Source organism: Trachypithecus francoisi, unplaced genomic scaffold (genome assembly GCF_009764315.1).
Source record: "Trachypithecus francoisi isolate TF-2019V2 unplaced genomic scaffold, Tfra_2.0 Lachesis_group11, whole genome shotgun sequence".
Taxonomy (NCBI): Eukaryota; Metazoa; Chordata; class Mammalia; order Primates; family Cercopithecidae; genus Trachypithecus; species Trachypithecus francoisi.
The window spans coordinates 116,830,437-116,846,497 of record NW_022681456.1 but is presented as its reverse complement, the minus strand read 5'-3'; the positions used below and the strand labels follow the sequence as shown (position 1 = coordinate 116,846,497).

The 16,061-nt window shown below is 38.9% G+C and overlaps 1 protein-coding gene across 1 annotated transcript in view; it reads right to left on the bottom strand.

Moving 5' to 3' along the window:
* Positions 1-16,061, bottom strand: part of GUCY2C (guanylate cyclase 2C) — an 82,861-nt gene that overhangs the window by 55,520 nt on the left and 11,280 nt on the right. The window contains 8 exon segments of the mRNA XM_033222792.1: positions 102-213; positions 3,326-3,411; positions 5,072-5,207; positions 7,296-7,402; positions 7,405-7,412; positions 10,100-10,196; positions 11,804-11,925; positions 13,397-13,612. Coding sequence (XP_033078683.1) covers positions 102-213; positions 3,326-3,411; positions 5,072-5,207; positions 7,296-7,402; positions 7,405-7,412; positions 10,100-10,196; positions 11,804-11,925; positions 13,397-13,612 — 884 coding nt within the window.

The window sequence follows — 16,061 nt, the reverse complement described above, 5'->3', positions numbered from 1 at the left end:
AACACAGCAAACAGCACAGGCTAATTACATAAACAATAGAGTTTACTTTTCTTACCAGGAAAACAGTGTCAGGGAAAGAAAATTCATTAGGGATATCTTACCGCGGCCTGTAATATCATTAGGAAGTTTAGAGTTCTTCCAAGTGAATGTGGGGCTCATATCCACAGGGTAGGTCTGATTTACGTGGGTATCATAGGTCAAAAGAACCTTGTACTGTGTCAGGGCACAAAAAAGGAAAAGGATGAACAGTAAATCATTTTAGAACAAATTCTGGTGAAATTAATGATTCTACTCAATGACACTTGATTTACATAACACTTCTCAGTGAAAAAAGGCAACTGTTAACCAGCTGGTTAGGATCGTTTATTGGTTCCCAGCATGAACATAGATATAAGTTCAGATGCACCGATTAGTTTCCTATTTCTTTATGCCCATACACTACACCATTAACTCCTGTCTGTCCAGCACAGATTCTGCGGGCCTTTAGTGAACTAGTTCAAGTCTTTCATTTTTCAAATGTTAAACTAGAGGCCAAGAAATATTAAATGGCTAGCTCCAAGTCACATGACAAATGAAACACTAGTGTTTTCCACAATATTAAGTTGCTTTTGAAAAAAGCTCTCAAGAAAATGCAGCAGAGCTAAAATCCATTATGTCATTTTGATACATGTCAAGGGGCCCTGAAATAACTACACTTCTTAACTTCTATCAGTTACTTAATTTTCTAATCTCTTCTATTCCTTGGCTCTAATATACTTTTCTTCTACATGACACTAATTAGTTTCTAAAATAAAGGATTTCATTTTCAAGTAATTTGCCAATGGAAATATTAATATATTCTTAAATTACTGCTGCATATATTGAGTCAATTTTGTAAGGGAGATCTGAAAGATGACTTGATATGGTTTGGCTGTTTCCCCACCAAAATCTCAACTTGAATTGTATCTCCCAGAATTCCCATGTGTTGTGGGAGGGACCCAGGGGAGGTAATTGAATTATAGGACGGGTCTTTCCCCTGCTATTCTTGTGGTAGTGAATAAGTCTCACGAGATCTGATGGTTTTATAAGAGGTTTCCCCTTTCACTGGCTCTTATTCTCTCTTGCCTGCTACCATGTAAGATGTGCCTTTCGCCTTCCACCATGATTGTGGGGCCTCCCCAGCCATGTGGAACTGTGAGTCCATTAAACCTCTGGGAAAAAAAAAAATTGTTCTCTTTTTGGGGGAAGAAAAGGAGGTTTAATTTGACTTACAGTTCCACATGACTGGGGAGGTCTCATAATCATGGTGGAGGGTGAAAGGCCCTTCTTACATGGTGGCAGCAAGAGAGAATGAGGAAGAAGCAAAAGCAGAAACCCCTGATAAACCTGTCAGATCTCGTGAGAACTTATTCACTATCACGAGAATAGCATGGGAAAAACCGGCCCCCATGATTCAATTACCTCCCTGGGTCCCTGCCACAACACATTGGAATTCTGGGAGCTACAACTCAAGTTGAGATTTTGGTGGGGACACAGCCAAACCATATAAATGACCATCCTTTTAAATTTACCACTGTACCCTCAAAATGTTCTGGACAACAATGTTATATTTTCTTTTTCTATTTTTTTTTTTTTTGAGACAGAGTCTTGCTTTGTCACTGAGACTGGAATGCAGTAGTGTGAACTTGGCTCACTGCAACCTCCACCTCCCAGGTTCAAGTGACTCTCCTGTCTCAGCCTCCCAAATAGCTGGAATTACAGGCATGCACCACCATGCCTGGCTAATTTTTGTATTTTTAGTAGAGACGGGCTTTTACCATGTTGGCCAGGCTGGTGTCGAACTCCTGACCTCAAGTAATCCACTTGCCTCGGCCTCCAGAAGTGCTGGGATTACAGGGGTGAGCCACTGCACCCAACCCAATGTTATATTTTCATAACTTTACTCTTTCTTTCTCTCTTTTTCCTTTATATTAGGATGTGGCATATTGAATCTCTCTTGAGACCTATCCTGGATATAGATTATCATCCTTTTAACCTTACATTTTGAGAAGATCCCATTTCCCCAAATATACATGTTATATAGCACAACCGATGGTATTACATTATTGAACAATTCAACTGAAAATTCCTTATAGAGAGAATAAATACACAGAGCAACATTTTCCATTTAGAAGTATAGTTATGGGACTGACATTAGATCTCACATGTTTCTGCCTGCCTCTGTGTATGAAGGTCATGGGCACCATCCCAGATGTGAATAACTCAGAAAGGGATGCATGTACCTTTGTAATCGCTATTAGTAACTGAAGTATTGATGGGATCTTATGTTAAGGTATTCTTATGGAATGTATGCTAAACATAACATTATATTAAAGGTTCAATATAGGATCTAGGAACTATGAATTACATTTATGGAATGCTGCTAGCAAATTTCTGGTTTAGCTTTCTCAACCTGTACATCTTTTCTCTAGCTTTGCACATTTTCCATTGCAGATATCTTTTACAAAGCTGGGTTGATAGACACATTTAGTATATGACTTAGGGTATCATAACACTTGCATTGGAAAATAAAAAAAATGAATACATCTTATGTTGTGTTAGGACCTGACCTCCTATATAAACCTTTTTACCAACCACTTGGTTAGCTGGAACAGTGGCTTTTATAGTTTGGATGAATACAACATTGGATGATATGAAGACAGGTGTTTTGTTTGTTTGTTTGTTTTTTGTGATTAAATGCTGACCAGCCATCAATGGTGTGCCAGATAAGAAGCTATGCACTGAAGAGATGGAGAGGTGAGCAGACCACTTCTTTTCTTTAAAGAACCTACTATGTAGGTGAGGAAAAAAAAATGAATATAATATGAATAAAAGCATAGCATTATAGGGCTGTTTATTTGGGGCTCAGATGTACCCATTTAATGATTTTCCTGAGAGTTCAAATGGAGATAACAGGGAATATTTCATTGAAATCTTTAGTTGTGGAAATGAGTAAAAAATTATTAGGAAAGACTTGTGATCCTCTCATTGGTATCTCACCAAGAGTCTGGTTGTTACATTATATAATTTATTCTGGGTGGATATTTTTACCTATCTATATGGATATAGATATAGAGGTATAGATATATTAATAGTAAATATAGTGGATATTCTGAGTAAGAAGTTTTATGGGTCAAAATGCTTCAGGAATACTACCCTAAGTGAGGTGTAATTGTGAAGTTGAAATGAACTGTCTTTAGATTCTAAACATAATTTCTCTAATTCCTTTGCTAGTGCTCCTCTTCCAAGTTATCCCTCCTCACCCAGTCACAGCACCCTGCATTTTCTGATAAGCAGTGAGACATACTTTCTTGGTGTCCACAGACGTATACAGAAGCACCATCGTACTGTCCACATCCCCCCAGTCATCCAAGGTCACTGGACCGTCATACCCTAGGGCAAGATCAGAGTATGTTAGAGGCCATTGTTGATCTTTGCCTGACAGATAAGCTGGATCATGACAGAGAGTGTAAAACGGTTTCAAATAGCTCTGTTTCAAATTTACTGAAAACACTGTTGACATTAATAGTCTAATCAGATGGCACCTGGATTGGCTTCTTGGCCCGGAGGTCTCTGGAGGGCATTTTTTATGGGAGATGTATTTATTTAGAAAAAACAAAAAACCTTTTCATTGCATTTAGGGTGATACTAAATGTAATGAGTCAATAAGTCCCTCAATTATTAGTGATACATTTTTGCTAAGAATATTTCCTGAACTCCTAGCATGGTGTATAGGGTCACTGCATAATCTTAACATAGATTGTAGGAAGATCAAAATTTTTTCACTATCACTTGTCTGCTGAAGACATTGAAGAAAATTACTTAAGTTTTCTGAGTTTCAGTTTTGTCATCTATGAAATAGCAATGTAAGATAAACCTATTTAGGTAAAAAAAAAGTGATCAAATTAGCAACTTCACATGGTTCAACGTAACAATGAACATTTACTTCCTGTTTACAATATACCAGGCTCTGTGCTAAGTGATTATATGCATTATCATACTATTCTTCCTGGAATATCATGATATAGAAACTATTATTATCTGTTATATTGATGAGAAATAATTTATTTAGTCAGAGATATTAAGGGTCATATAGCTGGTAGGTGGTGGGAACAAACATTTATTTGTTTCCTAAATGTTAAGCCAAATGTTAAGCCCATGCTAATCCATTAAAATGCTCAACCATGGTCACGGAAGTGAGGAAATTAAGAATGCATATAAAGTGCCTGGTAGAACCTGGGACACATGGGATGACCAACAAATTACTGTGTCTCCCTCGCTGCATCTTCAGTGAAGCAGAAGTGATCTCTTCCCACCTCTGTCATACACCATAGCCACTGGTGCAGCCCTCAGTCCTAATGCTGGGCATCTGCTGCCCTCTGAAGCCTACAGAGAAAGTCACTTACTCTGCAGTAAAATAAAGGTTTCATAGAGTAAGACTCTGAGGCAAGTTAGAAAAGGCCACTATAATTTTTCTTTGATTTAGTATACATTACATTTAGAGGAAATTTTCTTCATAGTCTCAGGATGAGATCTGGGAAATGAAAGATGGGAGTTTCACTAGGGACTTGTAGGAAAGGGCAACGTTGATCCATGCAGTTCAGGAGATTCATGTTGTTTTGGAGGGTATTATTTTGTGGAGTTTTGATAGCTAAAGGTTTAACACAGGGTCCCAGATCCTTGAAGGATAGAAAAGGAGATATGGAAGGACCCAAATCAAACTGCAAATATTTAGTCTTTTGTTAGTCTCCAAGCATAGTCAGGACATCACTGCTCAAAATGGCTTTTGATGAGCTTGGTTCATACGTACAGAACCTGCGCTAACTGCCCTTTCTGTGACATCCAAAGATTCTAAAAGACTGAAGCATAAACTGGGGTTCACTTATCAATAACAGCACCCTCAAAGTTTATGTAATGATGTTTGCATCCTGTTGAGTTTAAAGGGATTTAGCTTTGGAATCATCTATTGCTAAACCCTCTTTTTTGCCCCAAATCCACACAGAAAGCCCATATTTCTTCACAGTGGGGTTATTTGCTCTTTGTAGACCAGTACCTTCAAAAGTGAGATTCCTGAAAGCATGAGCAAATTTGGGGGTGGTAATATTTTCTCCATTTTCGAGAAATATCTTCAGCATATGTCCAAAGAGCAGGATTCCATTCAAATAGGCAAAAGCAAAGTCTCGTTTTGTCTAAATAAAAAAAGGAAAATATTAAAACGGGTCCTTCAGAAAAGAATCTGGTCTTGAGCCTAGAACAAAAGGTTGTTGGGATCAGCAGGGTAACTGGAAAGTTAAAGGGATATCAGGGGAATTGAAGGGATGTTATTTAATGAGACTTTTAGAAAATTCTTCCTTGGGGGCCGGGTGAGGCGGATCATGTCTGTAAAGCCAGCACTTTGGGAGGCCAAGGTGGGTGGATCACCTGAGGTCAGGAGTTCGAGACCAGCCTGGCCAACATGCAGAAACCCCATCTCCATAACAGTATGAAAAAATTAGCAGGCTGTGGTGGCACACGCCTGTAATTCCAGCTACTCAGGAGACTGAGGTAGGAGAATCACTTGAACCTGGGAGGTGGAGGTTGCAGTGAGTTGAGATCCCACTGCACTCCAGCCTGAGTGACAGAGTGAGACTCCATCTCAAAAAAATAAAAATAAAACAAAAGAAACAGAGAAAGAAAGAAAAAAAACCTCTTCTTTGGGTCAGTGTTCTTTATGATCCCATGTCACAATTCTGTCTTCTCTTGGAATCAATAAAATGAGGGAAGTAACTATAAGCAGTTATACTTCATTCCCATGATGAAAAACATACAAACGCAACCAGGAAAGGCAATATGAAGCATTTTCATGATTCTTCTAAGATTTTATATAGAAATAATGTTGGCTTGTAGTTGATTGTTTTTATTAAAGTGCAAAAGAGAAACCCAAAAATCAGAAACCAAAAACAATCCCTGCATTTCAGTATTCTGAATGGAACATGAGCAGTTTTGATTGGATGATACCACTGAACTTGCTTTGAATACAATTCTGATTGGGTATTATTTCATGCCCCAAATGCCTGCCCTGGGAAAAATAATGGAGAGGGTCAGAACTGCTGTGCCTCGGCAGCTGGAGAATGGTGACCCTCACAGGGCTGAGTGATGAATTAAAAGCCCTTGCTGAACTGAGACCAAATGGGTTCCATTACCTCGGGCATGTTGAACTGCCCATTTGCAAAGAATCGTATTTTTGCTAGAACCATGAAGAGGGTCAAGTGGTATCCAGATATGACACTCAGAATTATATTTGCTGGAAAAATAAAACCCTTTCATTGGTTTCAGTTTCTTTTGCTGAAATCATTTCACGAGGTAAAAAGAATCCAGTTAAGACCCAGCTCCAAAAGAGGATGCAGTCTTTAATCTTGGCACGGCTGTAAATGGGGGGACTTCTAGCTGGGAAAAACTGTGACACCCCAGAGGTATCCATCTTTCTTTGCAGCTTTTTGGGCCTGGCCCTTGACTTGCCATCCCAAAGTTGTTTTAATGTCATCATCATTGCCCCTTCCTCCTCCTCCCATCCCAGTCTGCTCTTAAAGATTTGTCTCTGTGGGCAGAATGTATCTAATAGATTTAATCGTACGAAAGTACAGGGACTGACAAAGCCCAATATACTATTAGAATCAGGAGCCCTGCATTATAATAAGGTGGCCATGATTTAGTGTCCAAATGGAGGCTCTTTTTTCTGCACAAATGCTAAACCAGATGGCATAGGGGGATAACAGGAATACACCAAAACTCTCCCGGGCAAATTTGGACAATGGTCAACTTAATTATAATGGAAGACAAAGTCTTAACCTAGGAATACACATTTCTAATGGGAGGATTTTAATATCAGTGACAGGAAAATTTTGCTTTAGGACGTAGGGAACTTTCCTGTAACCCTTGCTTTATTTTACATTGTTTAATGTCTACCTCTTATAAGTGTAAGATTGACCCTCATTAGCAGGGCTTCTTCCTGTCTTTCCGTATTGTTACTTTCATGCCAATGTTGCACATGTGTCCGCTGTTGGACTGTTCTATAGTCTAGCAGATTGACCTACAGTTAAGAGCTTTGATAGGGACCCTGCTGTTTCAAAATGCTGTACATGTAGTTGGTTTCAGTTAACATTTGTTGAGTGAATTGGAGCAAGTAAAAATAATTGCTCATTTTAGAATTTGGGTCCTAAATGGAGAAAAAGTATCTTACCCTTGACAAAGAAAATAATAATATATAATTTATACTATAACATAAAATAATAGCTTACTGGGGATAGATTCCTGGAGAAAGAGCTATTTAGGAGGGAATTCCCAGGAGACAGCGTCAGAACAAGGACATTTTTCATATAGTCAGGGGCTGTGACATTGTCCTCAAGTACTGGTCACTGTAATAAAAAGCACAGGTTCCTCATGAAAATTAGGAAAAATAGAGATGTATCTTCTACAGTTCACACAAACTATATCATCATCCTTGAAAATAGTTTAAAACTTTTTTTTTCATTAATCTGCAAAACTTTCTACTTTCCCCAGATAGAATTGTTTTCTTCTGTGCTTGCTAGGTTAAATAAGAGAATTTAAGCAATTGTGGTTAACATACATAAAGGAAAAGAAAACGAGAATACAGATATTTCTTGATTTCTTTGAGATTTTGATGGGCTGTGGACATGTGAGCTCATGCTTGCTTTTAAGGCTTGGTTTATAGGTAGAAACTTTCTTTTCCTTAAGTGCTTTTAACAATTTAGAGATATTGAGACATGACAGAGAGAAATTTTATCACTAAACTTATGTTTTAGATGATGAAACATAAGCATAAAAAGACTAAACCTCTCCTCTAACATGGTAAGCTTTTTGATATATGGAACATTAGCTTATTGATTCTTGTACCCTCAACTCCTAGACAATGCCCGGCACATTGTAGACTCTCAGTACTGTCTAAGATTGCTGTGCAAATGCTATGGTTTATTTTTACTTTTACTTTTTATTTTATTTTATTTTTACACGGAGTTTCACTCTCATTGCCCAGGCTGGAGTATAATGGCATGATCTCGGCTCACTGCAACCTCCACCTCCCAGGTTAAAGTGATTCTCCTGCCTCAGCCTCCCGAATAGCTGGGATTACAGGCACCCACCACCATGCCTGGCTATTTTTTTTGTATTTTTAGAAGAGACGGGTTTTCAGCATTTTGGTCAGGCTGGTCTTAAACTCCTGACCTCAGGTGAACTGCCTGCCTCTCCTAAAGTGCTGGGATTACAGGTGTGAGCCACCACGCCCGGCCTCAAATGCTATAGTTTCTAAACTTCCTATTATTTTGAAGTTTGAAAAGAATCTGATATGTTTGAACTGCTGTAATTAGGCTGACCATTATTTAATGTTTTTATTTAAAAACTTTTTTTTTTTAGGAGACAAGGTCTTGCTACGTTACCTAGGCTGGTCTTGAACTCCTAGATTGAAGCTATCCATCCTGCCGCCTCAGCTTCCCAAGCAGCTGGGACAACAGGCATGCACCACTGTGCCCAGCATATTTAATATTTGAACACATCTACTATGTGTTAAGAACTGTATTGGATATTTTACTCCTATTATCACATTAATCCTAGAAGCACCCCATGAAGAAGACATTTTAATTCTCATTTTACAAATGAGAAGATTTAATCTCAAAATGCTAACAAAAATCCAAGAGTCAAAACAACCAGAAGTGTCAGAATTAGAATGTGAACATATTATGTCTAATTTAGTCTCATGAGCTTTCCAAAACATAGCCAGGTGTCCTTTGGGAATAGTGACAGAGGAATGCCAGCACTTTGGTGGTTTATTGAGGATTTCTGAAAGTAAAATTACACCAACCTGGCTACACTAAGGGCTCCTTCCAGGGGCAAAGCAGCTATTGAAATCAATGAGGTTCTTGGAGTGAAATATTGGTAACTCTGCCCTCTTCCCTGTATTCCTGTAGTTAAGAGTCTAGTTGGTTAATTAAATTACTTTCATGAACGTCTAGCCATCAAACAAGCCTGCAGTTCCTATACTTCATTTCCATTCATGCTGTGAGAAGTATTGTTAGTGTGGGTGAAATGATCAGGCAAATACGGGAAAGATCTAGACAGTAACAGCCTCTTGTCTGAATATAGACAGGTAATGATTAATGGTCCAGTCAGGTAACTGAAGTCATGTGATCTGGCTTCTGGAGACAAGGGGCATGGGCATGGCAGTGACACTTTCTTCAAGCCTAACTTGATTCAAATATTACCTTGGCACAGCTTGTCAGTGGGGTCTCCAACCATATCAGATAATTAGCGATTAAAAAAAAGATGCGATATGATCAAAGGTGCTTTCTACTCTCCAGCATTTTTTCTCCTTGGCCCAGAGAAATGTGGAGGAAAAGAGCACCACCTAGTGATTACACCACAGAGGGTGAGGAATAATTGTGTATATCAGACTCAGATAACTGAAACTTCAAGCTTATCAGAGGTGGCTGAAGGAAAAGTAATCTAGGACCAAAGGCCATTAGCAACTGAAGGAAAAAAATGGGGCTGGCATTACCAGGAACAATATTATTGAGTCTTTAGTTGATTTATTATTTCCTGGACAAAGACTTTAAAATCTGGCTAGAGATCAGGGTCGTATGTTTTTTCTTTCTTCTTCTTCTTTTTTTTTTTTTTTTTAATAGAGATGGAGTCTCACTGTGTTGCTCAGGCTGGTCTGAAACTCCTGGACTCAAGCGATCCTCCTGCCTGGGTCTCCCAGAGTGCTGGGATTACAGGTGTGAGTGACCATACCCAGCCAGGATTCTATGTTGACTGAGCAGGCCTCAGTCATAAATGGATATGTGGGTTTAATGGGGCTATAGTAAACCTTATATGTTTACAAAGGATGAAGGTGTCAAAGGAATGCATCTCTAATAAAGCCACAATTAGGTAAATAAGAATGAGGGTGTGACGGAGTTCAAATATTATCATCATACTTAACCCCATAAGGGGTTGTGCAAAGCAAGAGAAAAGAGAATATGCCTTTTGGAAATCCTTGGAATACTTCCTTTTTGAAAAAAAGGAGGGTTTTTCAAAATATTATACCTACTTGAAAAGATCCACTAGAATAATGACAATGTCTTCAGCCACTGCTCGGTCACCCTTCAACTTGTAGAGGAACTCTGGACCACCACACATAACAATCACTGGAGGAGAAGGTAAGACAGGGAGATAAATACATGACAGTCTACAGACAAACAGAGAGGGAACCAGTTGCCTGAATATGAACCCAGTATGTTAATGTAAAATTTTTTAAAGATAAACTCCAGTTTCTTAAATTCCTCCTTTCTTTCTTTTTTTTTTTTTTCATTTACAATTATGGAGTCAGAATAGAGCTGAATGGGATCTTTTTAAAAAAATAATCTAGTCCATCACTCTTTTAATTTTATAGATTTAAGGAGGCTGAAGCGAAGATGCCAAAGGGTCAAAGAACTAGTAGATGACAAAGATAGCTGTGACAGTCAAGTTCAGTTCTTATTCCATTATGCCAGGCTGGAGTAATTACATAATATGTTGGCATAGATAAGTGAAGTATACCTCACCATTTGTAAAAGTGGTTGAAAAAGATGTTATAAAAGTGAGAACGGAGAAGAATTTATAGTCTCCCTAAGCAACTTAGGCTTTATCTGTAGCCTCTTAACTCAAAACTTCATCTTAGTAACTCCAATGCCAGAGTCCAATCTGAAGTCTACCATTAATTTCTGCCAGCTATCCTGAATGCACAGTTCTATGAGTGAGAAGAGTAGGGGGAGACTTCATTAGATCTTTTTAGATGCTGTGCCATTATGCTGCCCTGTTGAATTGTAAAGTCTTTAGAGACATAAATACTCACATATTTCTTTCCCACCATATCTTGGTTAATGTTTTTGCAACTGGTAGGTCGTTAATATAACAAATGATAATTTGAATATCAGGGAACCCACCAAGCAAGTATCTTCCCTTGTAGAAAATTCTCACAATTGATTCCTTTGCCCCTGATACATTCTTGTTTGTAGACAGAATTCTGTGGAAAGTGCAACAAATCCCCTAATATCTTAGTGAGGATGAGTTTTTTTTTTTTTATTTGAATAGGTTTTTGGGTGAACAGGCGGTGTTTGGTTACATGAATAAGTTCTTTAGTGATGATTTCTAAAATTTTGGTGCACCCATCTCCCAAGCAGTGTACACTGTACCCAATGTGTGGTCTTTTATCTGTGGATAAATTTTATCCAGTTAGGCTTTCATACTTGGTCTCTAGCTGGTAGATCACTAGGCAGGTAAGATACAGAAATATTAGGAAAGTGAGATAATCTTTGCTTACCTTATAATTTTGCATGAAGCTACATAATCAATAAATTCATCCTCTTGGTCACCAGGAGGACTGGGGCTCAGAATGTGTGAAGATTAGTCACAAATCCAATAATATGTTGGATTGAGGTGAATTTTAAAAAAGAGTTTGCTGAGAGTGGGTCATAATATCATTTAGGTTTATAAAAGCTGGATTTTAGCATTATCATTATTATGTTAATATAATTACTCAGTAATACTTGTGGATTTTCTCTCAGAGGATAAGGTTTTTAGTCAATGAAAGGAACAATATAATGAAGTTGTATGCAATTATAGATCTCCCAAAATATACAAAATATGTAGGAGTAATGATGATAGCTCTGCAGTGGAGGATTTGTTGAAATGACTTAAAAGGAGGTGGTAGTCATAAAGAAGAAGTCAGCAAAAAAAAAAAAAAAATAACAAAATTATCTTCATGTCTTCTTACCATTGCTTTTCCTGTTGTGGTCCATTAAGATATCCTGAAACTCCTTATCTTGTCTTAACACCAACTTAAAACTGAGTTCGAGGGAGAAATAGGAAACACTAGCCTCCAGAGCATTGAGGTACCTGGAATAGGAAAAAGAGAAACTAAGAAAGCAGCTTAGTTCCCTCATGGCCTTTCATGCCTTTCACTTCTTTGTTGCAGATCTATCCTGAGATTTGTTCATCTAAAATTCATTTCTGCTATTAACACAATAGACAGCACACACCATGATACCACTAGTTTAGATTGTGAAGCTCTAAATTAGTGAAAGGATGGGGGAGCTTTTAGGGATCTTCATGTATACATGTAAATAGTAGACATTTGGTGAGTCCTTTGTGATGGCTTCCAGCTGCTTGCAGGAAGAGGGTTCTACTCTGCCTTATCAACTAGTCCCATTATCATAGATAAGTTGAAACCCTTGAATCTACTGTACAAAAATTCAAAGTTGATAGGAATAATTTCTGCTCTTGTTTAAACCTCACATTAGATACTGTGGGTTGATTCCTGTAGGTCCCTAGATGCGCACCCCTGGTGGTATCCCATCTTAGTCTTTTGCGTACTTAGGTGGAGAGAGACTGCAGAATTAAGCAGAATCCTGGAAGTATAGACAGCAACCCAGCCAGAAGATTTCCTCTACTACCTTTGTTGGAGTTGAATGAATCTTTCCATTTTATTTTAGTAATGATACCTGATATGGTTAAGCTTTGTGGCCCCACCCACATCTCATCTTGAATTGTTATCCCCATCATCTCAATAATCCTCACCTGTCAAGGGAGAGACCAGGTGGAGGTAATTGAACCGTGAGGGTGGTTTGCCCCGTGCTGTTCTTGTGATAGTGAGTAAGTTCTCATGAGTTCTGATGGTTTTATAAGGGGCTCTTCCCTCTTCACTTAGCACTTGTCCCTCCTGCTGCCTTTTGAAGAAAGTGCCTTGCTTGTCCTTCACCTTCTGTCATGACTGTAAGTTTCCTGACGCCTCCCCAGCCATGCTGAACTGTGAGTCAATTAACCTTTTTTCCTTCATCAGTTACCCAGTCTCGAGCAGTTCTTTATAGCAGTATGAAAACAAACTATTATTAATACAATACCCATTATTCCTGTTTCTCCCCCACCTCTTGTTTCTCTGAAGAAGTGTGAGATCATCTTTTTCTAATTAATTGTAGGAATAGGCAAGATGCGTGTTCTCTGGTATTGTTTCTTACACAGGAGTGTGAAAACATTAATCCTGGCTTTCATTTTCCTTATCTGTAAAATAGGGATTCTATTACTTGTTTTATTTTCTTCAGATAACGTACTGTAGGAAATCAATAAAACTGATGTGAATGTACTTTCAAAACAGTAAAGAGTGTTGCAGATGCAAACTATACTGATTATTTTTACAACTCTATATTTACTTGATCCCCTTTGCTTTTATTTACGTGTGAGAAAGTGAACTGGTGTCTATACCCAATGCTGTTACCAGTGGAAAGTGTATCTGATAATAACTAGGTGGCCTCCATGATCCTATGGCTTCTTTCCATGGCAAGTGCTAATGAAATTTAATGATCCTGCTTACCAGAAACAGTCCTCGGACTCCGTACCATTCTTGTAAACATATGAAGTGCTCCAGGAATAAGTTTTGAAGGGTAGATCATTGGTTTTCCAAAAGTTAACCAAGAAGTATGTCAACTTTCTAGCTGGAGACATCAGCCTGGTTAAGGTTTCTTTATAGTCACATGACAATCCAAAACTTCCAGCTGAGATCATGGGGTAGCTCAATTCCGTGTCAAGGCTGTGTCAAGAGGTTGAGAAAAAAAAAACCATTATCAGGATTAACTTTAGTAGCACAAATAAGATCCCTCTTTAACCTGTTTCAGCATGTATATATGAATGGTAAGAATGAAATCAGGTCATTAAAGCAGATTTCTCATGTATATAGGAGTCTTTCTCATAAAACTGAGTTTAAAAACACTTATTGAGCATATGCTGTGTTCTAAGCACCCTGTAGGCAATTTTGTGAATATGCGACTGGGTTATTTTGATTTATTCTAAAGTGAGTTGTCACGATATCTGGGCTGCGATACTAGGGAAGTCGGACTCAGAAAAAGGATGGACCACCACAGCCACCATCGTTGTAAAGCCAAAAAGATGCCATCTACACTTTGCCATGCATTGCCTTCTTCCCAGCTCTGCAATGAACTGCCTTTGAGACATCAGCTGGGGATTTGAGAGCTTTCCTTCCCTTGCTCAACACCTGGACCATTTCATAGTTACTTAAACTTATCAATCTTCATTCCCAATCAGGGCCTTGACAAATGCCAGGAATGATGTTCGTCTGCCTCTTTGCCAGACTGATTCTTACTCATTCTTCAACTCCTAGATTACGTATCTCTTTATCTATCAGGAAAACTTTCCATGGTACCTAAGACCAGGTCACTATTTGGGTGAGTATCTATTTAATATCTGTTTCTTCCACTAGACTGTAAGCTCCCTGAAAGCAGGGTCATGCCTGGCTTGTTCACCTTGGTGTCTCCAGTCAGCTAGGCTCATATGTAGGTGCTTAATATATATTTAACGAAGGAAGGAAAACAACATCCCCTTCCTTCTTCAGTGCTCCATCAAAAGGTTTTAGTGAGCGTCCTGCTTGCATCTCAAACTACAATGTTCCCAGTCAGCATTCTCTTTCATTTCTGTTCCTCCAAACTGTTTTTCATTTATTTTAGTGTTTTGAGATTTTTTCATTTATTTTAGTGTTTTGAGATTGTAAAGGCTTCTTTGACTACTTTCCATCTCTCACCCCAGCATCATACTACTGATTGATTCTACCTTCAAATATCTTTGCAGTTATTCTCCCTTTCCATCTCCACTGCCTTCTTGCTAATCGAGGCCCTCCTTCTCTGCTGACTTTCCTGTCATCAGTGTCTTTCCTATATACTGTGGTCAATCATTCTTCTGAAAGTTGGGCTGCTTCTCTTGGCATTCCCAAGCTTAAAACCTTAGTGATTTCTGATGCGAATCTCATTAAATGCAACTTCCTTCACCTGGACTTTCCTCCCATGAACTTCCAAATAGGGTCCTACTTAATTTTGCTAGTCTTATCTCTATTATTCCCCTACACATTTCCTGAACTCTGGTTAATACAGAGTTCTTCATTTCCCTGCTTGTTTGCTTTTAAACGTACTTCTCCCTCTGCCTGGCTAGAAAGCTCATCTCCTCATCTCTCTATCCATTAAAATTTTACCCATTCTTCAACATGCAAACAATTGCATCTCCTTCATGAGGTTTCTTTCCCCCATTGAAGCTTAGTCCCCTCAAACAGAGGTGACTCTTCCCTTCTGTGCACTCTACAGCTTCTCTTTTCTTTTCCCTTTTCTCTCTCTCCCTTCCTCTCTCTTTTTCCTTCCTTCCCTCCTTCCTTCCTTCCCTCCCTCCCTCCCTCCCTCCTCCTTCCTTCCTTCCTTCCTTCCTTCCTTCCTTCCTTCCTTCCTTCCTTCCTCTCCTTCTCTTTCTCTCTCTCTTTCTCTCTTTCTCTTTTATAGGGTCTCACTCTGACACCCAAGCTGGCGTGAAGTAGTGTAATCCTGGATCACTGGAGCCTTGACCCCCTCAGTTCAAGCGATCCTCCCATATTGGCCTGCCACATTGCTGGGCATGCATGACTACACCTGGCTAATTTTTTTATTTTTAAATTTTCTGTAGAGCAAGGTCTCGCTCTGTTGCCTAGGCTAGTCTCAAACTCCTGGGCTCAAGAGATCCTCCTGCTTCGACCTCCTAAAGCCCTGGGATTACAGGCGGGTGCCACTGATCCCTGCCCTCTGCAATTTCCTGTTTCTATTTCCCTGGTGGCATTGATCTCACTGCCTTGTATTGGTCAGGAGAGTCCTTGTCACCTTCTCTATTTGGGTGGGCAGGGGCTGTGTTTTACTTAATTCTCTCTACTCTGAAACAGCTAAAATGCTTCTTTGCATGTAGAAGGTCTTCATAAATGGTGAATCAGTTTTTCCAATCCTCCTTTCCTTTTGAGCATACTCTATAGCAATATAGTAAGTGATCAGGTTAGATGACAATTGGGAACAAATGCAAGGAAGAGTAAGATTCTGAATCTGTCTGCATTTTGGTATGGAAGAGAAGCTGAAAAAGTGCTCACTGAGCCTAAGCATCTGAGATTGATTGTAATGGTGGGTGTGAGGTGACAAAAGCAAACTTCGCAACAGAATTTTCAGAGGTCTAATGTTTACCCT